Source organism: Psittacula echo (assembly GCF_963264785.1).
Source record: "Psittacula echo genome assembly, chromosome: 4".
Lineage (NCBI taxonomy): Eukaryota > Metazoa > Chordata > Aves > Psittaciformes > Psittacidae > Psittacula > Psittacula echo.
Window position 1 is genome coordinate 6,326,188 of NC_137738.1, and position 16,222 is coordinate 6,342,409.

Consider the following 16,222-nt stretch of genomic DNA (forward strand, 5'->3'; position numbering starts at 1 on the left):
ATGGAAGGGAGGAGTCGGTGCTCTGGAAGAGGGAGAGAGGGGACGCTGCCCAGAGTCTTTGTACAAAAAAAGGCACAGGGTAGTTGGGGAAGGTAGTGAGCTCCTTCATATGCCAGGCACTTCGTGTTCCTGCTGGCTGGCCTGTACCCATGGGGTGCAGGGGAGGCAGGGATGCCTGGATGGAGACATGGAGGGGCCAGGCCAGCAGGTATGCAGGTGGTGAGCAGGGACGCAGAGCCTGGTGCTGGAGCCCAGCTCTCACCAGGTGAGGAGGAGCCGTGCTCCATCCACGCCAGCAGCCCAAGGGCACTGGGCTGGGACGGTGGAGAGCAGGAGGCAGCAAGGGCTGTCTTTTGGGACCAGTGGAGGAGAGGGGTGGTGGGACGGGGGTACACTGGCTTGTGCTTTGAGTCCAGCAGCTGCTGGTGCCGAGCTGTTCACTGGCGCATTGGGGTCAGGCTCAGCGAGGGGCCGCAGGGGTGCAAGGGGCTCCCCAGGCACCTACAGACGCCCGTCCACCCCACCGCATCTTTCCCCAGCGAGGGCCGGGATGCTCAGGCTTTGCTGTCAGCTGGGCTGTCCCCCAGGGCAGTGGCAAGCTCGCTGAAGGAGGGTCGGTCCTTCGGGCTGGGGGCCCAGCAGCGCTGCATCAGCTTGGCAAGGCGGGAAGGGCAGCCCTCGGGGTGCAGGAGCTTCGTCTTTCCTGACTGCAGACCTGGCAAAGCAAAGTCGGAAGGGCAGTTGGGAAGAGACATGATCCTCTCCACGGCATGGAAGGAGGGCAGCATCTCTCTACATGGGCTGGAACAGCTTCCCCAGCCAGACCAGCACCATGTCAAGAGAGGGGACATCACACACTACGATAGGCTGCAGTGCCAGGGACAACACAAGGTACTCCATATACCTGCTAGAACCTCATCATCTGCCAGTGGGGCGTAGGGCATCTCCCCATGCATGAAGACCTCCCACATGAGCACCCCAAAGGACCACACATCTGACTTGGTGGAGAACTCATCTTCCAGCACAGCTTCAGGGGGCATCCAGCGCAGTGGGATCCAGGCCTGGCGGAAGTGGTAGTACTCGCTGTGGGCAGAACAGGCAGGCAATGAGACTGGTGCCATCCCACCCCTCCCATTCCCCTGCCGGGCTCCCAGCTGACCTGTTGTACACATCCTTGCTGAGGCTCAGGGATGAGACCTTGACCTGCCGCTGGGCACTAACCAGGCAGTTCCTGGCTGCCAAGTCCCGGTGCACAAACCTGCTGTTGGAGAGATGCTCCATGCCCAGGGCTACCTGTGTGCAGAGAGACACCTGACCCCAGAGAGATGTGAGCACTGGCTGCCCTCCTCAGGGTCCCCAGCCCCACAATGCTTCCAGAACTGCACTATCACCTTATGTTTGGTGGTGAGGGGCTGTGGCTTCAGAGACTCATCTTTGCTCTTGGAGATCCTCAGGAACTGCTTCAGGTCCCCCTAGGAGACAGACAGAAACTCAGAGGCAGCACTTCTCCCTGCTGCCAGCCACATCTGTCCCTGCAGCGGCTGGATGTGACAGGCCCACTGATGCTTATCTCCTGGGCCATGGTCCCTGCTGGTCCTCCTGGTACCGACCCTGTAGGGGAAGCCTTCTGGATCTCAACTGGCTAAGATCAAGACAAGCAGGCCTAATGTTTCCAGGTTTTTCATGCCCCAAATTGACTTTTCTCCCATGAGCTCCAGGTTCCCCATGGCAGCACTGAGCATTCACAGTCATTCTGCAGCATGGAGTCCCACAGCTTAATTTATTCAGCCAAGCCCTGGGCATAAACCAGAGATCAGGAGGATGTGCAAGGGGACAAAGTCACCTCCAGAACTTGCAGGAGACACCCATTCCCCTTGAGAGCCCTTCACACACTGGGAACAATGGTAAGCTCAGCTGCGTCTCCCTACACCTCACTTGCCCTGTGCTGCCAGCCTGGACCATGTCACACTTGCAAGCCCCTTGCCCATTCACACTTGTCCACCCCTTCTCCTCCTCAATGCAGCACTGCTGGTAGGGGCCTTACCAAGTCCACATACTCCAGCACCATGTAGTGTGGCTCTGCCTCACGGCACAGCCCCAGTAGCCGCACCACGTTGGAGTGGTTCAGCTTGCCAAACATCTCTGCCTCTCGCCGGAAGTCCAGCTGCAGCTGCTCATCCCTCGTCTGCAGGCTCTTCACCAGCACCAGTGCTTCACCCTCACCATCCTCAGCACCTTTCGCCTTGGCCAGGAACACTTCACCAAACTCCCCCCTGCCTGGAAGTGCAAACCAGCACATGGGAAGTCAGCATGCATTAGGACAGCATATGTGCAGCTGCAGGGCCCCCAGTATCTCAGCACATCCAGGTTTCTGGCTAGGACATGCTGGGGTTTCCTGCTGGAGCGGGGTCAGGACCAGAGTGGCCCAGCATACCCAGGGTTGTGATTGTCTGCAGGTTGGAACGTGGAAAGTGCATCTTGTCAGCAGCACTGTGCCGCTTGCTGGCCCCAGAGCTGCTGCCCAGGTTGGTCAAGGCCACTTCTTCCTGGATCTCTGCTGTCATCTGCCCATTCTGCAGCAAAGCACCACCTGGAGGCAAAGCACAAATGGCTTCAGCATCCTGCCAGGCTGTACAGAGAATGTCAAGCTGGGCATCAGCCCCCTTCTGAGGCTGACACTCCAAGCAACCACAACTGACTCCAAGTACCCCAGGCAACAGCGTAGCCCCTACACAGTTGTTCCCTCAGGTCTCAGGTCTGGCCCCATCTCTGACAGCCCTGCAGCCACCCTTGAAATCAGATGCTGAGCAATGGCTTTGGTCCCAGAGTGAACCAGCCCCATCTGGCCTTGTCCATCCCATGGCATTCAGTCATCCCAAAGGGGCGGCTACATCCAAACTACCATTGACAAAACTCTGCAGAACAGCAGCAGGAGATTGGATGTGTGAAGCGGAGACAGAGCAAAGAGGACCCTGCTCACTACAGCCACAGTCTCTTGACGCCCAAGAGACTCAAATCGATCTGGCATTGGCTGTTGCAGCCTGACCCCTGCTCCTTGCTCACTTCCCAGCATGCTAGCAATGCTCATGGCCTTGATAATCTTGAGCCTGTCAGACCAGATCAGCCTGGAGTTTCCTTTACTGCCTGGGTTAGAGCAGTGCTAGGAAGCAGCATCCTTGCAATCAACCCCTGCAAGCTTTCTGCTCAGCAACAAACTAGAAATTTTCCTGGCACAAACAAAAGCCAGTGAACAGGACAAAATATTATTACCTTAAGAAAGTAGAGAACCCTGCAGTTTACAGGCAGCTTGTAGGGGAAAGACTGTATAGATAGCTGTAGAGATAGCAAACCTTGATTTTGAATGCATTTACTGCTTGTATAAGACTTTGCACCAGGAAGAAGTACTTTCCATAAGGCAGGAGTCTGAATGTAAAGCAGGGCACAGCACCAAGCTAAGCTGCCTGACACACGTGCAGCATCACCCTGCATTACTGCGCACATTCCATTTCAGCTAGTCCAGGGTGAGCATTAAGAAAACCCCTGCCACACAAAAGGATTTAGTCACAAACTAAGTGTTGACTCAGCATGAGGTAACTCCAACAGGAATCTCACTCCCTATAATTTCCATCAAGGGGTATTGTACAGCAGCGTGTGTACATGCACGCTTACAATGCATGCATACAGGAGAGGTACCAGCCCACAATGACAGGGGCTTTGGCTTTGTCACAGGTAGGCTTGGAGCTGTAAAGACTGAGATATGTTGACTTAAGAACCATGGCTACTGACAGCTGTCATCTCTCATGCGCTGGAATAACATTTGCAGAAGACCACAGTGAAAAAACACCATTTATCCTATAAATCAAAGCTCGACACTACTTACGCTCTCCTTGGTTTTACGCTAATTATTAGCAAGACTGTTTGACCCTGTGCTGTCTGCACTCATGACTGATAGCGTCTCAAGACCACAGCTTGAAGCCAAGACGATAATACAAGAGAACTGCTACAACTGTGCCAAGAAAACACAAGAGGCTGCAGAGTGAGCATGCTGCCACTGAGAGACGGCACCCGCAAGCAGCAACAACAGACACTTCCAAGAACAAACATCCCTGTGTTTCACGGAGGCTTGACAAGATAGTTGATAACAAAGGGACTGCAAAAATGGTCAGGAAGTTTAGACTGTGGGATACATGAATTAGAGGGGAATCAAGTGTAGAGGAGCTGCCTGCTTTGGCCACCTGACTGCAACACCTTAGCATCTTCTGGAGAAAGAGACACAGCCACACTACCCTGGAGAAATTAGCACGTGCCAACAGAGAAACCAAATGCTCCCATCAGTCCCCACAGCCCTGAATCTCCCCAAATGCCATGTCTGTATTCACCCCAAAAAAGTAGAACAGTCAGAGGGATGCCAAGAGCAAATACCCTTGTTACAATGAATGCAGCACACCAAGGACGTGACCTTGGAAGATGATTGACTTGTAAGGAGTGCACTGATCCACAGGAAATCCATAGGAATGATCCACTGCAAATCCATAGGAAGGTCAAATCTGTCTGGATCCTCAGGAAAAGTCAGGTGGTGAGATACTTCAGGTCACCCAGCTAAAGAGGGACCAAAATCAAAGGGAGGAAAAGAGACACATCTTTGAAGACGGTGAAGGAGGTGACTCCACTGGAGCTGACAGCAAACAAATCACTTCTCCAGAGAGGCTATGGAAGTACCAAAAAGGATTGTAGACATCTGGGCAGCTGGGTCTGCTTGTAGCAGTGAGGATGCATCTCTCTGACAGCTAAACTGTTTCCAAATGAAGGGAATAAGAAGAGGCAAACTCTGGCAGAATAAAAAGAAAAACGTAATAGACCAAAATAAAAATCTGAAATGTCCTCAAAAGAGATTAAAACAAATCCTTTCACAGGAAGAGGATGCTGGCCAGAGCCTGTTGGCACAAGTGAGTTGCCAACCTGCCCAACAGGAAGAGCTCACAGTGGTGACAGCAGCAGAGCACAAAGCTGCAGAGATGCTCCTGCATCCCTGCTCTCAGGAGGTTCCCCACAGCCAGATCTTTGGCTATGTTCAAAGCACAAATAAAGGAGAAATAAACCAGGAGACAAATGCAGCAGTGATGTTTTGCCAGGACCTCAAAGCAACCCCTCCCACAATCAGGATGTGGCTGTGTGCTGGAGATCTGGAGGGAGAAGCACAGTGTCTGCATTCACAGACATCTCTCACCGTCCCCTGAATCATAGGGGGAGATACAGGGAATTATAATGGCAGCAAACTCAACCGCACCCCATCACTTCTAAGTCCTCACTGGTATCAGTGGTGCAAGGACAACAACGATGTCAGGAGAAAGACCTGAAACAGCTTTTGGAAATGAAAATGATGCCCCAGAGATCTCTTGGGTTCACTGGAGGAGTCACATAGCTCATGCACAATGGACCCAGTTTAATCTGTTTGCAGGGTCTCATGGAAACAGCTGTTAAAAAGCAGCTCAGCTGCCACAGGACAGGAGGGAACATCCTCCAGTGCACACACAGAAGGTAGGAGCCAGGATATTACAATATGCTGCCAACATGGAAGGAGTGCCGCTGCCAGCTGTTTGCCAAAGCCGCCAGCTTAGCCAGTGCAAAAGTACAGGCTAGCTGTGGCCAGCTGCAGAGGGATGCTGAGCACTTGGAGATGCAGCCAGAGATACAACATGAGGCCTGAGGAAAGCAACCCTGATGTCTCACCGAGAGTGGGGGCTCAGCCCTGAGCTGCCCACTTGCTTTTTCCGGAGAGAGCTCTGTGGGCAGAGAACTGAAGCCAGTGGCACAGCTGGAAACAGGACACAGCACAGCTGTGCCACTGCATAGTTGGATGCACTAAATCCTGCCTGGGGCTCCCTGTTTCTGAAAGGCGACAGTGCAACCAGAAAAGGCATTTGCAAGAACGATCAGACATAGAGAAGAGCTGTGTGCTCCAGTGCAGAGCTAATAGGTGACAAGCTTGAAAAGCAGGAAGATAATATTTAGATAACCTCTTATGCTCCAGAAATTCTTGTTGGATAATGCTGTAGATGCTCAAAGCCTATATGGGCTTCAGAGATAACAGCGTGAGTTCCCAGCAGAATTCAGGGCTGTTCAGTGAAGTCTTCCCCCCAGCACCAGAGCTGCTGGAGCGTGATCTGAACAGGCCAGCAGGGTACCACTATTTTATTACATTGCTATAGGGATACTCTCCTCCCCTCGGCAAAGGGTGTATGTGATGCCAAGTAAGGGTGCTGGAAAGCAGGAGCAATACATAACTCAGCAGACAGAGATGAGCATGACGTGCGGGTGGGATGGAGGTTTTCACACCAACTTGCCTATTTCTCACCTGGCAGCAAGTCTCTGCCACCAGCCATAGCCAAAACTAAGAGCAAGAGACTCCAAGGGTAAGGAGGAGTTTCCTTTTCCCCTGGGAGCTCCCTGCCCCTCAGCCCCTCCAGCCCAAGGGCCGGCAGTGAAGCTCCCACCCTTGGGGTGCCAGCCTCACCGTTCAGACACTCCATTTCAGGCTCCTCGCCCTCCGGGTGCTTCTTCAACCTCTTGGCTTTTCTTCGCTTCTTACAGTAGAACATCAGCCCCAGCACGATAATGATGTAGGCAACAGCTGCCCCCACTGAAAGTCCAATGGTCTGGATCATCTTGTAGGGTGTGTGGCTGCCAGGTCCCTCATCCTCTTCTGCTGCTGGTTTATCTGTGGGGCAAAGAGAACCAATTCCATGAGGATGCAGAGGATTTCCCAAATCCTGCTCAGGAATGTGCTGGAGGAATGAGAAAAGCCCCCTCTGCTGCTGTGGCCACCTCCTCCTCCAGACTGCACTTCACCCTGACAGGGATGCTGCCCTGACACTCTAGCAGGCATGACCTGGCCCGCAGCACCCACTGGTGGGATGAGAATCCCAGACTGGCTTGGGTTGGAAGGGACCTTAAAGCTCATCCAGTTCCAACCCCTGCCACAGGCAGGGACACCTTCCACTAGACCAGGTTGCTCCAAGCCCCGTTCAACCTGGCCTTGAACACTGCCAGGGATGGGGCAGCCACAGCTTCTCTGGGCACCCTGTGCCAGGGCCTCAGCACCCTCACAGGGAAGAATTTCTTCCTAATGCCTCATCTCAATCTCCCCTCTGTCAGTTTAAAGCCATTCCCTCTTGTCCTGTCCCTACAGGCTCTTGTCAAAAGGCTCACTCCAGATTTCTTGTAGGTTCCCTTTAAGTATTGGAAGACTGTTACAAGGTCTCCCCAGAGCCTCCTCTCCTCCTGTCAGAAAGAAGCATCAGGGAGAATCAGGGCCTAAAGCTGCTGCGGAGGCAATGTCCTGATGCAGGGGACCCCCTTACCTACAACGTAGAGGAAGGCCTCGCGGTGCTTGATGTTGCAGCTATTGCCAGCGATACACGTGTATTTCCCTGAGTCCTCAGTGGTGACGTCGTAAATCACAAGGGAGCCATTGGGCATTATCTGAATCCTGCCAAGCACACAGAGTCCTTTGCAAGTCCCAGAGGGCAGAGGCAGGCTTGGGGCACCTGGAGCCTCAGCTCCCCAGGTGCCTCAGCCCCATGTCCCCAGTGCAACCATTCTGAATCTCAGGCTGTGCAATGCTCAAGAACAAATGTTTGCAGCTCAACTGCAGCCCAGCAGGCTGCAGAAAGGGTAACCCTAGGGCCAGGAGACAACAGGCCCTGGAACACAGAGAAAACTGACTGAGAGTCCTCCAGGATGGGAACCCAAGACCACACCATCAGCACCTGCATGCTGGGTAAGCATGGGAAGCACCCTGCTGCAACACATTTCTGTTTGGAATGGAAGCTGTGTACCTGGGCAGGAGCTTGCCAGGATCCAAAATCTTGTCCTTCCCTTTCCACTGGATGTGTGGCACAGGGTCCCCCTCTGCCTGGCACTGGAACATGGCTGTGTGCCCCTGGTAGACTGTCGTGGGCTCTGGCTCTAGCTTGAAGGTGACGTAAACTGAAGGCAGAGAGGACACGAATGCTGTCAGCTCCTGGGAATGTTGCTGACCCCCCGCAAGGGAGCGGGGCCAGCAATGACACAGGGACACATGCCTTCTGGAGCTGTATGCAAAGCACTGACAAACCAGACACTCAAGTGCCATGGGGCAGAGCTTGGGGTCAGGCCAGACATTTCTATCTCTGCAGGGACATGCCAGTTGGGTGCCACTCAGGCAAATCCACCACAAGGCCAGCACAGCAGGAAACCCACCTGCCTACCATTGAACTCTCACCTGCTACCACGAGCTGCACAGTGGCACGGATCTCGCCCTGCGGGCTGTTGGAAGCGATGCACGTGTAGTTTCCTGAGTCACTCCTGCTCACCTTGTGGAAGGACAAGATACCAGCATTGTGGCTGACGTGGGATGGCAGGCTGCTCCCATCTGCACGGCACAAGAAGAGAGATGCAGCAGTCATGCACGAAGCACCAGGCAGCCGTAGCACCACTACTTCACCCATATTAGAGATGGGGCAACGCAAAGCTCCTGGGACCCCAAGTCACGAACAGATATATCCCATCCAGGTCCTCCTTACCTGTTTTAGTCCACTGGATGGTGGGTTTTTCCCTGCCAGTGGCTGAGCAGGAGACTGTAACCTCCTTATCAAACTCCATGCACTGCAGCGGCTGGGGCGGTGGGGTGAACTTCAGCTTCTCTGCAAGAGACAGGAGTGCTGTTAACCCCCGCAGCTGCAGAAGGCATTTGAGGTGGAGGCATCATGACTGCACCCTGATAGGCAAAGCAGCTGCCCACAAAGGGAGGATGTGGAGTGCTCATCAGCCTACCCAGCACGTGCACCCGTGCATATCCCTCGATGCTGCCTGCCGGCGTGCTGCTCACGCACTTGTACATGGTCCCGTCATACACCTCCACGTTGTTGATGCGCAGTGTCCCATTCTCAGAGATCTCAAACCGCGAGTCCTGCACAGAGGGAAGGAAGGAGCAGCGTAGAAATGTCACCAGCTCTGGGCTTGGACCTTGCTTGTGGAAGCTGACCCTCCATGTGCCTGCACTATGCATCAGATAGACACAGCTCTGCTGAGACTCACACTGAGAACTGAGGCAAGCTACAGCGACATCTCTGTTACCACTGCCTCAAAAGCGCAGGGTCAGCCACCAACCAAGTGGCTAGAGACAGCCAGTTGTGCACCCATACACCAGTATGATGGAGATGGTGCCCAGAACATGGCCACAGTGGGGGTGAAAAGGATGCTGGGCCTAAGAGCAAGGCAAAAACAGCAGCAGGGGAAGGAGCTGAGCAGGTGCCCAGCAGAAGGGCCCATGAGCAGCAGGGGCTTGCCCCATGGCCTCACCTCAGAGATGGAGATGCCATTGCGGTACCAGGTGACTGTGGGTTTCAGGGAGGCCTTGCTGAGGCAGTGCAGGTATCCTGGCTTGCTCTCCTCCAGCTGGCTGTCCTTGGGCATCTCCACCCACTTGGGTACCGCTGAGCACAGAGGAGAGGGGTTATGCAGGTCACTCACCACCTCTCTGGCCAGCACCAGCATAGACCAGACAGGCAGTCTGCAGCCAGCCATAGGGCCCCACAGCCCAGCCATGAGAGAGATGCCTCTCTTTATCAGTGATGTGCCATCCCACCCAAGCTCATCCCAAACCGGCCCCATTCTCTGCTCCCAGCCCTGCTTGGAAAGCTGCCTACTAGCCACAGTGATGCTCAGCTCCTGTTTCTTCTCTCCAGCCTTGTTGGCAGCATGGCACGTATAGGTCCCTGCATCCATCTCGGTGATACTGGTGAAAACAAGCTGCTCCGCTTCTTGGTGCACCCTGCCAGTGGTGGGAACCCGTTCGTGGTTCCTCTCCCACCAGACTTGGGGTGTGGGTATGCCTCGTGGGGCTGTGCAGGCCACGCGGTGCCCTTGGTTCGCGGTCAACACCTTTGGGGAGAAGGGTGCCATTTCGTCGATCTCTGAGAGGAGCAAGAGAGAGCAGGGCTCAAACAGGGCAGAAATGCAGTGTAACCAATTCATCAGCATCATCATTGGAACCACCAGCCGAGGGAGAGAGCACACAAGCTCCCATCCATGCAGCAAGGAGGAGTCACTTCACAGATAAACCAAGCAATTCTCCACGCACTGACCCACTGCTATATTGTCACATAGCTCTAGAGTGCCACTGCAACTCCGGAACCCACTGCCCGCCCTGCCAGCAGCCCCAGGACCTCACCTGCTAGCCGCAGTGTCGCCTTCAGCACAAGAGCTTTCCCCCTCTGCCCATGGCCAACGCACTTATAGACACCGGTGCTGCGAGCCCTCACTTGGGTGATCAGCAGGGAGCCGTTGGCGAACACGGTGGTTCTGGGCACATGGGGAGAGGCAGGAGTCAGTGGGCATCTCTGCAGGACATGGGCCAGAGCCACAGCCCTGCGGTGCCTTACATGAGCTCGTGGAACCAAGAGGAAGACTTTGTGCCAAGTTAAAGCTTCCCAGTGCATGAGGGACGGCATGCAAACACGGAGATGGTGGGACACATGCTTCATGGAGGAAATAACCAAACACAAGTCTATTTCTTGGAAAATCATAGAATCATTTATGTTGGAAAATACCTTTAAGGTCACTGAGTCCAACTGTTAACCAAGCACTGCCAAGCCCACCACTACACCATGTCCCTAAGTGTCACATCTACACATCTTTGAAATGACTCCAGGGATGGTGATTCCACCACTTCCCTGGGCAGCCTGTTCCAATGCTTGAAAACCCTTTTGAGGAAGAAATTCTTCCCACTATGCAGTCTAAACTTCCCCTGGCACAACTCGAGGCCGTTTCCTCTCAGAAGAGCTGGCTCCCACCAAAAGATGCCTCAAGTCTGGTGGGTGCATCACCAAAACGGGCAGCAACGAACACTGGGACAGCCAGGAAAGGGAGGAGGGGGCACAAGGTGGCGCTTGGGAGCTGCCAGGCCACTGGGCATCTGGTGCCTGGACAGCAGCACTTGCTGTCTGGCTGAAACATCCCAGGCTCCAGGATCACCATTTCCCGGGTCTGGGAGATGTCCCCAGCTCTGGGGATTACCCCACACATAGGTGTCTGGAGCTCAGAAACAGTGCTGGCGCTGGGGATCACCATGCACGTGTATCTGGAGGTACAAGCCAGCCATAGGCTCAGTGATCACTGGGGATCACCACCTGTGGACATCTGGTTCTGGGACATGTTCCTGACTCTGGGAATTGTCCTAAAGGGGTGTCTGAGGCTTAAGCTGCCTCTGGCTCCATTAAATTGCCACACATGGACATTTGGGACTGGGAGACATTCCCAGCTCTGGGGATTGTCATACATAGACATCTAGGACGGACAGCCCCACAGACCCATTGGAGGACAAACTGCCTGCTGAGTCCTGTGCTGACAAAGGCCATGCACAAGTGCCACGGCTCTGCTAAACCCAAGCCAGCCAAGCTGAGAAACCAATCCCGGTGGCCAGCCTGATGTTGAATGCTTGCCCTCAGGTACAGCCAGGGTTTGGCAGTTCTCTGTTGCTTGTGGAACACAGTGGCCCTTCTCCCAGCCCTGCCCACATCACTGCAGTCCCTGTTACTTGGATCTATTGGTGATGGGGCTGTCTTCAAAGAGCCACTCCTGCGTGGGGGGGGGCACAGCTTCAAACTGGCAGTCAAACATGGCCTCTTCGTTCTTGGTCACAATGAGATCCTGCGGGATGATCACCGCCTGGGGAAAGCTCTCATCTGCAATGGCAGAGACCACAGGAGGGTGAGAAGAGCAGAACTGCCTACGGTGTCCCTCACCAGAGCTCTCAAAAAAGAGCTGGGTGCACTCTGTGAGCCCCATGGAGGCAGACGTGCCAGCACGGCTGTAGTTATGCAGCCAGAGCCTGGGACTGCATATGGCAGCTGCTCTGGGGAAAGCCCCTTCCGCTCCCAGCAAGGCCCTGAGCACCCCGGGCTCCTCACAAACACATCAAACCTGCTGCTGGACTGAAAATTCCCTTGTCCAATTCCAAATATACCTCTCTAAGCTCAACATCTCCTGCGCTCCCCCAGTCTTGCCTCCAAAGGCCAACGGGGCATCTCACCCATGTGGCACCATGGTAATACCAGTACTGGCCTAACCAGCAGCATCTACAGCCTCCAGGGTCCAAACCCTGTTGACAGAAGGAGAACCATTGTGCTCCAGTACCAGAGACAACAGCACAGACCTGCTCCAGAAAAGGGCAAATTAACACTTGTAGACAGGGTAGGCTCCAAACCCAGCCAGGCCTGTCTTGGTCAGAGGCTTTGCACAGGTAAAGTCACACAGCCTGACACGTCCCCTGCAGCCTGGCTCCCTCCCACCAGCAATGAGCAGAACAGCAGCCAAGCCCCAGCCCTGAGCAGTCAGAACACAACTCACCGATGATATTAATTGTGAAGTTGTTATGGCTGCAGACAAAGCCGACGGCACTACGGGCACAGCAGTAATAGAGACCATTGTCATCGGGGCTGGCGCTCGGCAGGGTCAGTGTTCGCTCCTTGTTGCTGACAGAATAGGTGCTGCGGCCGTCGGGAATCGGGGCACCATCCCGAAACCACTGCCAGGTTGGGCTGCAAGACAGAGGCAAGAGGGTGACCAAGTGCTGGGCAGCAGCAGGGCTCCCCAAAGGGCACGTGTGCAGAGGAGACAGCCCAGAGATGGCCCATTTCCCTGGCTCTCCACACCTGGATCCCCACGGCTGGCCCCGACACAGACACTAAGCCATGAGACATGCAACCAAGTGGACGGGACATGATTGTAAAGCAACGTAGAGTGACCGCAGCACACCAAGCAGCTCAGCGACCGGACTGTGACAGCCCGTCCTTACTGTGCTCCTCGCTACGCGGCTCCGAGGAGGCTGTTTGCCTTCTCCCCTGGTGCTCAGCCACAGGCTCAATCAATCCTGCCTTTCGCCTTCCCTAGACTCTACTGAGTCCTCATAGGAGAGAGGAGAGAAAGACAGAGAGAGGAGAGAAGAGCACGCAGCGAAGGTGCAGAAAGGCCCCCGGCAGGGTCCGCTCCTCGGGAGGCAACCCTTACCGCGGGTGGCCATCGATGTGACACCGCAGCACCACAGTGGAGGAGGGCTGGATCTCAGCTACGCTGGCCGGCTGCTTCAGCACCACACTGCCTGTCTCAATCCCTGTGGGATCAAAGAATAACAACACAGCTGGCTCCCTAAACCTACAGAGCCCGGGTGGATGCCAACTCCGTAATAACCAGAGCAGGCAATAAAGGCACAAGCATGCTTAGAAACACCTAAGCCCTCAAACCAGCATGGAGTAAAGGGGCACCCACCACGCAAACGTCCCACTTTGCTCTGCGTGACTGTTCTGTGAGGGATAAGAGGGGCTCTGAAAGGATCTGCAGTGCTCATGACACACTTGGTGCAGTAACATCCCCTTTTCATATACACAAATGGGGAAGGCGACAGGAGAAATCATCTCTGACAGCCTTAGGGATATCAAAAGACACAAGCAGCCTAAAGCGCATGAAGGACATGGTGGCTGGAGAGGAATCCTACTTGCACAGGTCATGCCCTCTGATCTCTGCCTGATCACCCCTCCCACACCCATTAGCAGGCAAAGCTGTTTCCATTCTCAGGCCCTCTCAAGAGAGCTTTGCCCTGTCCACAGTGGGAAGCAGCGGGTTGTGGCATCTGCTTGGCTACCTTCGCCCCACACTCACACTTGATATTGAAAGACGCATTGGCTGTGCGGGCCTCCTCCCCAGTGAGCAAGTTCCTGGCTACGCACTGGAAGTCCCCGGCATCCCTGTGCCGATCGACAGCAGCGAACTGGAGGTTGCTGCCTTCCTTGAAGCGCTGCTCCGTGTCCTGAACAGGGAGACCGTTCTGCAGCCACTCAAACTCCACGTGTGCGGGCTCCTCCACCTCGCAGCGGAGGATGGCGCTGCGGCCGTGCAGGGCATCCTGGGAGTATGGCTCCTTGGTGAAAAGGATCGCTGCCCGAGCCCCCACAGCTGCGAGACACAAACAGAGAGCACAGTTAGGGCACGGGAGAAGGGACTAGGTAAGATGTGCTGTTCCCAAGGGTCTCCAGACAGCCAAACCCACTGTGTTAGGAGACACGTACCCCAAAACACATCTGAAAACCAATCCCCAGTGCGGGAGTTCAGACAGATCTGTGCTCAGATTCCAGCAAAGCTGCTTTAAGGCTGTGTCTCCAGCAATCACTGGAGAGCCCTCTTCTCCTTGGGGCTAGGTGCATTAGGAGGGTGCTTCCCTGACCCACTACTGAGTGCTGCACTCCCAGCCTGAGCAGAGCAGAGAGGTGTCCTGCAGTGTATGAGCCAGGAAATCAGTCACCAAAACATTAAGAGAGCAAGCAGCTTCCTGGGCAGCTCAGATGTTTCTTTGAGCTCCTCTAGTCCCAGTTTCTGGGACATGTCCTAAGTTCCAGCCATGCACCAAGATTGCCCCAGATCAGAAACACCTATGGATAGCTTCCGGGTTTTCCTCAAAGCTTCTCTCCTTGGGATCATGTCTCCATCTCACCTTCACACCCTCAGAAATTACCCAGAAAACCTGGTCTGATACAAGGACCTCCAGTGGGAATAAACACAGCAGGAGAGGATGTAGCAGTGACCTGCTCCTACCAACCCAAGTAGGAGCGGCAACAAGAAATTGCAGTGGTTGACCTCAGGGTCTGATAGCGGCTGTGGAGATGCTCTGGAGGACCAGGAGCATCTCTCTGCAGTGGTGGAAAAGCTGAAGAATCCTCTTCCATACACTAACCCCCACCCAAGAGCTCAGGGTCCTGGGGACAGAGCAGCCAGCGCTTCCCTCGGCACTGCCTGACGTGGCTGCAGGGGGACCACACCAGCACATTCCCAAACCCGGCTGCTGCCCGGCCATGCGGGCGCTCTGCTCCGGTTACCAGCTGGCTGCAGAAAGGAAAGCAGACAAAAGGCAGTTCAGCAGACAGCGACTGTGGTTGGACTCTGTTCCCAGCACCACGTTCTGCAGGGAAAGAGGCCAAGCCAGGCAGATTTTGAGCATCTTAGAAGCAGTCTCTCACGAGTGTGAACAAGTGGTCAAAACGGTGCGTTCACACCACTGCGAGGAAAACGGCTTCAGAAAGTGCTTGCCTGGATGAGTTATGTGAGCAGGAGATCAGAGCTCACCTGAAGGGAAGCTCCTCTTTGGAAGCTCAGCCACATCATCCTGAGTGGTTTGTCTAAAAGCCTGGTAGAGGGACACAATTTGACAGGACATCTCAGTCACACAGAGCTAAGGGTAAGGGATACTGTTCTGAAGGGGACGCTTTGAATGGGGCATCTAGATCACTACATTCCAGGAAGCCTCAAGAGCCCTTTCCAGGCTGAAAAGCCTTTGGAGCTCGCCGTGTAGCACAAGCGTCAAGCACAGCCTCTCCTGCCTGCAGCGCTTATAGGCACCCCAGCGCCAGCCACACACTTCCAGCACAGCCAGTCTGTGCTCTCCTGCGCACAGCAACAGTGAGGCATAACAGAGGTGCTCATCTGGTGCTGCTGCTCCCCAGGATGAGGCTCCAGTGAGCAGCAGGAGCACCTCGGTCTGTGTCTGTTAACACACTTCCTCATACTCCAGAGAGAGCAACAAAGCCACAAAAGCCTGGATTTCTACTTTCAGCATCCCACTGTGCCATTGACTGTGGTGTGCAGGCAACCTTCCCAGGGGACTGCCCCAGCCAGGTTAAATCCCACCTCTTGACAGCACTTGTCAATTGCACTCAAAGTATTGAAGGCCACTGGGAGTAGCCACAGACTGACCCCTGTGGCCTGAATGACAGAGCTGCAGACAATGCCTGAAGTCCTACCTCTTGGATCCCATATTGAGCTAAGCCCCATCAGCATGCTGTGCTCAAAGGGTCAGCATGTCCAGTGAAGTTTCCACCATCAGCTACCACGCATCTCCCCAGACGGCCACCATCCATTGGTCTGTGACAGTTGCTAATAACCACCACAAGATGAACACATGCCCCAAGGTGATAATGTGCAGGAATGTATGGTCTCACATAGGTACACACATCTTGCTCCCCACGCATCAGATCTGGCTCACCAAAAGCACTCAACAAGGTGGCAACCACCCAACCCCATGCGAACACAGCTACACACTCAATAGCACAACAGCTCCAGAGTACCAGGAGCTGAACCTATCCTAAAACAGGCTGCTGGGACGGACAGACAGACAGGAACAAAAGGGAACAGG

The 16,222-nt window shown here is 54.6% G+C and overlaps 1 protein-coding gene across 1 annotated transcript in view; it reads right to left on the minus strand.

The window, feature by feature from the left end:
• Nucleotides 1-243: 243 nt before the first annotated feature.
• Nucleotides 244-16,222, minus strand: part of PTK7 (protein tyrosine kinase 7 (inactive)) — a gene marked incomplete at its 5' end in the record, with an annotated part of 36,474 nt that continues 20,495 nt past the window's right edge. Inside the window, 19 exons of the mRNA XM_080615313.1 lie at nucleotides 244-715; nucleotides 905-1,083; nucleotides 1,160-1,311; nucleotides 1,392-1,472; nucleotides 2,045-2,277; nucleotides 2,435-2,590; nucleotides 6,515-6,718; nucleotides 7,362-7,489; nucleotides 7,839-7,989; nucleotides 8,264-8,413; nucleotides 8,565-8,684; nucleotides 8,815-8,950; nucleotides 9,343-9,476; nucleotides 9,690-9,956; nucleotides 10,214-10,344; nucleotides 11,579-11,726; nucleotides 12,391-12,581; nucleotides 13,051-13,153; nucleotides 13,699-13,992. Coding sequence (XP_080471439.1) covers nucleotides 555-715; nucleotides 905-1,083; nucleotides 1,160-1,311; nucleotides 1,392-1,472; nucleotides 2,045-2,277; nucleotides 2,435-2,590; nucleotides 6,515-6,718; nucleotides 7,362-7,489; nucleotides 7,839-7,989; nucleotides 8,264-8,413; nucleotides 8,565-8,684; nucleotides 8,815-8,950; nucleotides 9,343-9,476; nucleotides 9,690-9,956; nucleotides 10,214-10,344; nucleotides 11,579-11,726; nucleotides 12,391-12,581; nucleotides 13,051-13,153; nucleotides 13,699-13,992 — 3,119 coding nt within the window. The 3' untranslated portion in view covers nucleotides 244-554. The remainder of the gene's footprint in view (nucleotides 716-904; nucleotides 1,084-1,159; nucleotides 1,312-1,391; nucleotides 1,473-2,044; nucleotides 2,278-2,434; nucleotides 2,591-6,514; nucleotides 6,719-7,361; nucleotides 7,490-7,838; nucleotides 7,990-8,263; nucleotides 8,414-8,564; nucleotides 8,685-8,814; nucleotides 8,951-9,342; nucleotides 9,477-9,689; nucleotides 9,957-10,213; nucleotides 10,345-11,578; nucleotides 11,727-12,390; nucleotides 12,582-13,050; nucleotides 13,154-13,698; nucleotides 13,993-16,222) is intronic.